The sequence below is a fragment of the Podarcis vaucheri genome (assembly GCF_965113315.1).
Source record: "Podarcis vaucheri genome assembly, chromosome: 13".
Lineage (NCBI taxonomy): Eukaryota > Metazoa > Chordata > Lepidosauria > Squamata > Lacertidae > Podarcis > Podarcis vaucheri.
This window is the reverse complement of record NC_138751.1, coordinates 6,204,773-6,213,906: the sequence shown is the minus strand read 5'-3', so window position 1 is coordinate 6,213,906 and position 9,134 is coordinate 6,204,773. Positions and strand designations below refer to the sequence as shown.

At 47.6% G+C, this 9,134-nt stretch overlaps 1 protein-coding gene across 1 annotated transcript; it reads right to left on the bottom strand.

Annotated features, from left to right (window-relative positions):
* Window positions 1-1,339: 1,339 nt before the first annotated feature.
* CIDEB (cell death inducing DFFA like effector b) lies at window positions 1,340-8,558 on the bottom strand. The gene is made up of 5 exons (XM_082197914.1): window positions 8,388-8,558; window positions 4,531-4,675; window positions 4,201-4,350; window positions 3,116-3,306; window positions 1,340-1,623 (listed from the first exon to the last, which is right to left on the bottom strand). The coding sequence occupies exons 1-5, from the start codon at window positions 8,426-8,428 to the stop codon at window positions 1,488-1,490; spliced, it is 663 nt and encodes a 220-aa protein (XP_082054040.1). The 5' UTR covers window positions 8,429-8,558; the 3' UTR covers window positions 1,340-1,487.
* Between the last annotated feature and the right edge of the window lie 576 nt (window positions 8,559-9,134).

Sequence of the window (9,134 nt, the reverse complement as noted above, 5' to 3'; positions counted from 1 at the left end):
TGTAAATGCATTTTTTTAAAAAAGATTTTCATTCATTTGTTTGCTGCAATCAGTTCCAGCGCTCACGTTGTGAGTCGCTTTGGGTCGGTTTTGCGAGGGAAGCACTGGAGAAATAATAACAATAACCAGCAATGGGCAAACCAGGAGTCTTCCGGATGCTGGGAATTGTAGTCCTGCAACATCTAGCAGGCAACAGATTTTCTTATCCCTGCTTCATGTTGCATCTGTTAAGCTAGCAGAACCTGCCACATGGCGGCTATTCGCCACCTCCCCAACCATCTCCTCTGTGCCAAAAGGAAGGTCTGGTTCAAGGTTTTCTGTGTGTTTGGTTATTAAATACAGTGGTACCTTGGTTCTCAAACGCCTTGGTTCCCAAACGCCAGAAACCCGGAAGTAAGCGTTCTGGTTTTTGAACGTTTTTCGGAAGCCGAACGTCTGATTCTGCTGTTGTCTATTGTTTCTGGGGTGCCTGCACCAATCAGAAGCTGCACCTTGGTTTCCAAACATTTCAGAAGTCAAACAGACTTCCGGAACGGATTAAGTTTGGCGCTTTTGTTTTTGCTATTTATTTTGCGTTTTTGTTTCTGAGGCTTTTTCGGTTCGTTTGTTTTTGTGACTGCGTGGAACCCAGTTCAGCTACTGATTGATTGATTGTGTGACTGCGGAAATGGATAAAAGCTGACTATCAACAGTGCAGGTAAGAAGGAAAAAAACAATTTAAATTTTTATCACCTACAATACTATTATTTATTTTATAGTACAGTACATTGATTCTGATGGGACGCGGGTGGCGCTGTGGGTAAAACCTCAGTGCCTAGGATTTGCCGATCGTATGGTTGGCGGTTCGAATCCCCGCGGCGGGGTGAGCTCCCGTCTTTCGGTCCCAGCTCCTGCCCACCTAGCAGTTCGAAAGCACCTCCGGGTGCAAGTAGATAAATAGGTACTGCTTTATAGCGGGAAGGTAAACGGCGTTTCCATGTGCTGCGCTGGTGCTGGCTCGCCAGAGCAGCTTCGTAACGCTGGCCACGTGACCCGGAAGTGTCTCCGGACAGCAGTGGCCCCCGGCCTCTTAAGTTAGATGAGCGCGCAACCCCAGAGTCGGACACGACTGGCCCGTACGAGCAGGGGTACCTTTACCTTTTACTTTTTACATTGATTCTTGCTTTCGTTTTATGGACCAGAGGTCTCGTTAGACAGTAAAATTCATGTTATATTGTTGTTTTAGGGGTTGTTTTTAAAAGTCTGGAATGGATGAATGCGTTTTTCATTACTTTCTATGGGAAAAGCGTGCCTTGGTTTTGGAACGCGCTTTGGTTTTGGAACGGACTTCCGGAACGGATTAAGTTTGAGAACCAAGGTACCACTATACCCTTTTTAATTAACATCCCCAACCGAAACAGAGACCTGGGATTTCTTTGGAGCCGAAAGAGCAGGTGCTGGGAAGGAATCCTGTCTCAGGAGAGGGAGGAAGAGGAGGGTGGCAGCTTTCAGCGTTCGTAGCTCACGCGGGCATGCGAGTGCCAGTTCTCGCCTCCGTCCAGGATCCGGCGGATGTAGTGGGATGCCCCAAGAAGAATGTGCCCAATGCCATGCATGACGGTGGATGCCACACGCAAGATCTCCCTTGGGAGGAAAGGAAAGGGGAACAAATTATATTAGTGCTGGGTTGTTGTTTTGTATTATTATAATTGATTAAAATTGTATGCCGCCCTTCATCCGTAGATCTCAGAGCAGCTCAGAAGACAAAATTAATTTTAATTTTATTATTTTATTTATGGAATTTACCGTATTTTTCGCTCCATAAGATGCAATTTTTTCCTCCTGAAAAGTAAGGGGAAATGTCTGTGCGTCTTATGGGGCGAATCTGTGGTCGATCGCTGGCTCCCTTTCCGGCCCCTTGCCCCCTTGCCCAGGCCTCCATTGTTGAATGTTCTGCAGATGGAGGCTGTTTGTTCCCCCAGCGACATGTGACTGGCTGATTAGATTATCTGTCTGGAAACTGTAGAAATGGCTCCTTTTCTAAAGAAGCTGCAGAACTGTGAGTTGAACCCCATAAAAGCAGGATTTTTATCCTTTGCAAAGTAAGCTCAACAACTTTGAGCTGATCCTCAAAAAAAAAATAAAAAAAAAATGGGGGCTTTTCCCCTTTGCAAAGAAGCTGCACAACTGTGAGCTAATCCCCTCCCAAAAATGGAGGCAGTGAGAGATTTTACTTTCTTGGGCTCCATGATCACTGCAGATGGTGACAGCAGCCACTAAATTAAAAGACGCCTGCTTCTTGCGAGAAAAGCAATGACAAACCTTAAAAAGCAGAATAACGAAAGCTCATACCAAGAACTAACTTAGTTGGTCTTTAAGGTGCTACTGGAAGGATTTTTTTTATTTTGACTATGGCAAACCAACACGGCTACCTATCTGTAACTTAAAAAGCAGAGACATCAGCTTGCGGACAAAGGTCTGTATAGTTAAAGCTATGGTTTTCCCCGTAGTGATGTATGGAAGTGAGAGCTGGACCATAAAGAAGGCTGATTGCCTTAGAATTGATGCTTTTGAATTCTGGTGCTAGAGGAGACTCTTGAGAGTCCCATGGACTGCGAGAAGATCAAACCTCTCCATTTGATCTCCATTCTGAAGGAAATCAGCCCTGAGTGCTCACTGGAAGGACAGATCCTGAAGCTGAGACTCCAAGACTTTGGCCACCTCATGAGAAGAGAAGACTCCCTGGGAAAGACCCTGATGTTGGGAAAGATGGAGGGCACAAGGAGAAGGGGACGACAGAGGACGAGATGGTGGGACAGTGTTCTCGAAGCCACAAGCATGAGTTTGACCAAACTGTGGGAGGCAGTGGAAGATAGGAGTGCCTGGTGTGCTCTGGTCCAGGGGGTCATGAAGAGTCGGACACGACTAAATGACTAATGTTTCCTCCTGCTCTGGTGGGTAAGACCTGAATCCATGGTTTCAAGCTTACAAAGAAGGAGATTCTGACTTAACATCAGGAAGAACTTTCTGACAATGGAGGTGAGGTGGTGGACTCTCCTTCCTCAGAGGGTTTTAAGCAGAGATTGGATGGCCGTCTGTCAGGGGAGATGTGGGGGAAGCTGGTTCCCAGACCCACCTTAGCACCTTCTTGGGCCCCAGACACTTGAAGTCGCAGCTCATGGAGTAGAGTCCGTAGAAAGTGGCCGAGATGTTCAGGCTGCCAAAGAGGTCGCGGGGGTTGAGCTTGTAGACGTCAAAGGTGATGCGGGCAATGTCACGGCTGTTCCTCGGTTTCTCCCCGCTGAGCGCATAGGACCGGCTGCTGCCCTGTACAACACAGACAGAATCACAGAATCGTTGGACTCACTGCTGTCCATGGAGGTGCAGGTCAATTCTGTCTCCAGGGCAGCTGTCTACCAGCTCCATCTGGTACGCCGGCTGAGAGAGTCTCGCCAGAGTGCCGCATGCTCTGGTTATCTCCCGCTTGGACTACTGCCATGCGCTCTACGTGGGGCTACCTTTGAAGGTGACCCAGAAACTGCAACTAATCCAGAACGCAGCAGCTAGACTGGTGACTGGGAGTGGCTGCCGAGACCATATTACAGCAGTCCTGAAAGACCTACATTGGCTCCCAGTATGTTTCCGAGCACAATTCAAAGTGTTGGTGCTGACCTTGAAAGCCCTAAACGGCCCTGTATACCTGAAGGAGCATCTCTACCCCCATCGTTCAGCCCGGACACTGAGGTCCAGCTCTGAGGGCTTTCTGGCGGTTCCCTCCCTGCGAGAAGCGAGGTTGCAGGGAACCAGGCAGAGGGCCTTCTCAGTGGCGTCCGCCCTGTGGAACGCCCTCCCATCAGATGTCAAGGAAATAAACAACTACCTGACTTTTAGAAGACATCTGAAGGCAGTCCTGTTTAGGGAAGTTTTTAATGTTTGATGTTTCATCATGCTTTTAATATTCTGTTGGGAGCTGCCCAGAGTGGCTGGGGAAACTCAGCCAGATGGGAGGGGAATGAATGAATGAATGAATGAAATTATTATTAAGAGTCAAAGTGGCTTCAGGATTGCTCTCCTGTACTCTTTCAGACATGCAGTACTTACCTATATGTATTTATCTTGTGCACTTAGGAACATTCATTTTATTTATGAAGCCTTAGAATTCTTATGGAAATGAAGCCTGTAATTTTCCGCTGGCCTTCCATTCAACACCCTTTTGCTTACCCTGGCGTGGCTCCATTTCTGCCCCTTCTCCAGCGCCATCAAGGCCGTGTTATCATCTAGGACGTCAAAGAATTCCTCTGTTTCCACAACGGTGCCATCTTCTTCCAGCACCAAGGAAACGATGCTGGAGATCAGCAGGGTCTCCCTTGCCTGGCGAAACAAGAAAACACACAAGCAGAGACCTTCACGTCAAGCAAAGCACGGCCACTGCTTCCATTTCGCAGATGATAAAAGGGAGGGTGAAGAGGAGTAGCTTTACCCAAGGGCTTGCCAGCCAAGTGTGGAGCCAAGTGGAGGCTGGAAAATTGGCGGGAGGGAAGGGGTGTTCACCTTGATCAACAGCTCCTGCAAGGTCCCTGCAGTCAGACCTTTGCGGACGTTGCGCTTGTGGTCACAAACCCGGAATGGCCTCTGGGTTGGGGGACTCGGAGCCCAAACACGGCGGGTGAGTTCTGAACTTGCACTTGACACTGACCTGTGAGAAAGAGAGAGAGAGTGAGAGGTTGCTCAGAAGGTCCCAACCTGGCTGCCATAGCATGCCTCTGAGCATGTGCAAAGTGTCCAGGGGGAACATCAGCACCCTAACAGAGAAACTGAACTTTTGGTAATGATCTGGGTTCGTCCAGGTGTCCTTTCGGTTGTGATGATTTGCACTCATGATGTTATCAGGACAGTATTACACGCCCCAATGCTGTTTCTGCCTGCAAATGCTGTTTCTGCTAGTTTTCTTTACTTTTTTTGGTGTGTGTACAGTGGTACCTCGCGTTACAAACAAGTAGTACTTCGGGTTAAGAACTTTGCTTCAGGATGAGAACAGAAATCGTGCGTCGGCGGCACAGCGGCAGTGGGAGGCCCCATTAGCTAAAGTGGTACCTCAAGTTAAGAACAGTTTCAGGTTAAGAACGGACCTCCAGAACAAATTAAGTTCTTAACCAGAGGTACCACTGTATATTTTTTATTAAATTTTCTGTTTTACAATTTAGAATATTCATTTAAAGAACCTTAAAATGCCAATGACTTCCCTTCTTCTCTTTCCATGGTCCATTTTACATATCATAAATCCCTGCATATTTTACATAAACGAAACCATTCAGTAATCCATTATTACATCCATCAAAACTTCTTTACACTGTTGAATTTATCTGAATGCTGCCAACTTTTTCAGCTGTACACAATTATTTCCCATATATTCAATAAACGTTTTCCAGTCTTCTTTAAATGTATGTTCTTCTTGTTCTCTTATTCTACAGGGTGAATACAGAGTCCAGGCCTTTGACCATTTTGGTTGCCCTCCTCTGGACACGTTCCAGTTTGTCAGTGTCCTTCTTTAGTTGGAGCCTCACTCGTTTTCCATTTTGGGGCTAACAAAACATGGGCTGCAATAGTGGCATACATAAACGACCTTTCTTGACACCTGGGAATTTCCATCTGAATTATCCCCAACCAAAAGGACTCTGTTTTTTGGGGATTTTTTTAACTTTGGGGAATCAGCCTGGAACTGAAGAGATAGCTCGGATGGTGGCGCATGAGACTCTTCGTCTTAGGACCGTGGGTTTCGAGCCCCACATTGGGCAAAAGATTCCTGCATTGCTGGGGTTGGGCTAGATGACCCTCGGGGTCCCTTCCAACTCTATGATTCTGTGAAATGAAACTCGTAAAGTGGACTGATCCAGGAGAAATGCAGCGCTTATGCACTATGATTGCATCAATGACACTGGTATGGAGGGCCCTCTGTGTATCCTGCCTCTATCTACTGCATTCAAATTCCTTAATCCATAGGGTTGTTTTACCAACTGCACTGGCTCCCGGTGGAGTACAGGGTCAGGTTTAAGGTGCTGCTTTTGCCCTTTAAAGCCCTATGCGGCCTAGGACCCTCGTACCTACGGGACCGCCTCTCCTGGTATGCCCCGTGGAGAGGTCCACAAATTACAACATTTTGGGGGTCCCAGGTCGCAAGGTGGTTAGACTGGTCTCCACTAGGGCCAGGGCCTTTTCAGTACTGGCCCCGACTTGGTGGAACGCTCTGTCCCAAGAGACCAGGGCCCTGCGGGACTTGACATCTTTCCGCAGGGCCTGCAAGACAGAGCTGTTCCGTCTGGCCTTTGGTTTGGACGCAGTCTGACCCTTATGTTTCCCTCCCCTTATGCTTTTGATCTATGGGCTACTTTTAAAATGAGGCGGCATTTTAAATTGCATTTTAACCTGTATTTTAAACTGGTCCCCCTCCTATTATGTTTTTACTGTGATTTTATTGGGTGTTAGCCGCCCTGAGCCTGACTCTGGCCCGGGAGGGCGGGGTATAAATAAATTTTATTCTTATTATTATTATTATTATTATTATTAAAGTTGGAAGGGACCCTGAGAATCATCTTGCAGGAATATGCAGCTGCCCCATACAGAGGGATCAAACCTATAACCTTGGCATTATCAGCGCCACGCTCTAATCAGCTGAGCTGTCTAGCTGTTATTGGCCCCTTATGCAGCTTGCAACCAGAGTACACGAAAAGACGCAATTTATTAGGTCTACGTGGAAATGCTTATCACGGTCACTTCTGGTCCCTGGAATTTTGATGCCAAAGTCCAAATTCCAGGAGGAGGAAGAAGCGAAGGAGGTGCTAGCGGATTTGGGCTCTGAGGCCAGCCCACATGACAGCTAGCTCTTTAAATAAAGCAAAACCCCTTATTTCTTGGGCAGAACGTCAGATAAAAGACCGGGAATCAGGGAATTTTGCTCATTCGTGTTCTGTGGACAACGCCGTTGTTTGCTTGGGTTTAATGGGAGACCTGCAGCAAAATGTTGCAGCATGGCATGGTCTTATTCATTTCCTCCCTCTCTCTCCCTCACCTCTAATTTTCTGCTCCTCTCAGTCAGCGTTTGGGGGCCACTGAGCCTGCTGAGTCCTCAGTGACCTGCATTTTTCATAAAATTGTAGAGTTGGAAGCGAGTCCAAGAGTCATTTAGTCCAACCCCCGGCAACGGACTGTCGTCATCTTAGGTCCCCACTAAGCACCGAGCCTCTTGGGCTTGCTGATCATAAGGTCGGCGGTTTGAATCCCCACAACGGGGTGAGCTCCCGTTGCTCTGTCCCAGCTCCTGCCAACCTAGCAGTTCAAAAGCATACCAGCGCAAGTAGATAAAGAGGGACCTCTGTGGCAGGAAAATAAATTGCGTTTTCATGTGCTCTGGTTTCTGTCACGATGTCCCGTTGCGCCGGAAGCCGTTTAGTCCTGCTGGCCCGGAAAGCTGTCTGTGGACAAACGCCGGCTCCCTCGGCCTGAAGCGAAATGAGCGGCGCAACCCCATAGTCAAATTCGACTGGGCTTAACCATCCAGGGGTCCTTTACCTTTACCGTAGGTCCCTCCAAAGATGTTTTGTACTCGTACAAAGCTTGGGGTTCCCCCAAGCATTCCAATCTCCCCCCACATGTTTCCCATTGGCTCCATATTGGCTATATCTGCTCTCACAAGCTGAGCTTGCTGTTAGAAGGCGGAAGATCCTTCAGACCTCAGCAGACGGGTTTGGCTAAAGGATTGTAAGGAAAGGGGGAAAGGGTGGTAGGAAGTACTGCATGCCCGAGGTATAAACCCAGAAACCTCCATCCACCCCCCCCATGCATTCTTTCAAAGTGTCCCTATTTTCTAGGGGCAATCTCGGATTTACAGAAGCCGCCCTGGTTTTTTATTTGATCCCGGAATGCCCTGCTTTTTCTTACGACATCCCTATTTTCATGGGAGAAATGCTGGAGGGTCTGGAGTTATGCGACCCCCATGCCAAGGAGATAAGTAACCATACAACCTTTAGAAGACATCTGAAGGCAGCCCCGTATAGGGAAGGTTTTTTTTAAAAAAAGTTTAATGTTTTATTACTTATTTCTATATGTTGGAAATGGCCCAGAGTGGCTGGGGCAACCCAGTCAGATGGGTGGGGGTATAAATAATACAATTATTATTATTATTATTATTATTATTATTATTATTATTATTATTGAATTGGACAACCATATTTTCATCAGAGAAATGTTGGAGGGTATGCCAATGGCCTGTGGCGGTTAAGAGTGTTGGACTCTCAGACTAACATCACGGGGTTGTTTTCGCTGGGATTAAACGAGGAGGGAGGGAACTATGTAACCCCCCCTTGAGGTCCTTGGAGGAGGAAGGTAGGATAGATAAATAAATCTGTACTCACTTTAACAATGTTGATGGCACCAAGGCGTTTATGTACTCCATTTTGTCCAAGGAGGGCGTTGTGTGGATCTGTAGGGGATAGTGGCCCTCTTGCCAGTAGCTCAGCTGCGAAGGGGGAATCTGAGTTGTTTTTGTCTGCCTGGACTCTGGACCATGTAGCTCATGCGCTGTGAGTTGTTGGCCGGCGGGAGCAAACTCCAAGTGAGCGATTGGAGGCACAGCCAGGGAGCGCCAGTGAATAACTTCAAGGGTTGTCGCAGGTGAACTGTGCTGCTTGTAGCTGATTTGATTCACAAGCTGGCTTTTCTATGGAAAAAGATTGCCCAAACAGGTACAGTCGTACCTTGGATATCAAACGCCTTGGTTCCCGAACAAAGCGGCTCCCGAACGATCGAAACCCGGAAGTGAGTGTTCCGGTTTTCGAACGATTTTCGGAAGCTGAACGTCCGACGGGACCTCCGCAGCTTCCAATTGGCCGCAGGAGCTTCTTGCAGCCAATCGGAAGCCGCGCTTTGGTTTCTGAACGTTTTGGAAGTCGAATGGACTTCCTGAATGGATTCTGTTCGACTTCCGAGGTACGACTGTATTGGGAGGGGGAGGGGTGGGGGAAGGAAGAAGGCTGACAACACATTTTAAGCAGCACATGAGAAATGATAACAGGAGAAGGGTCAGTTTTTATACATCCCATTCCTTCCGTATGTGCAGATTTAATAATTGCAATGGGGGGGGGGGACTCCCAGATTCATTC

Excerpts from the sequence above, each read along its gene's own strand:
- CIDEB (XM_082197914.1), bottom strand. The coding sequence starts at position 8,428 with ATGGAGTACATAAACGCCTTGGTGCCATCAACATTGTTAAA. Across the intron at positions 4,676-8,387 it reads GTGCCATCAACATTGTTAAA|GTCAGTGTCAAGTGCAAGTT; the intron begins GTGAGTACAGAT and ends TCTTTCTCACAG. Across the intron at positions 1,624-3,115 it reads GGGCCCAAGAAGGTGCTAAG|GGAGATCTTGCGTGTGGCAT; the intron begins GTGGGTCTGGGA and ends TTTCCTCCCAAG.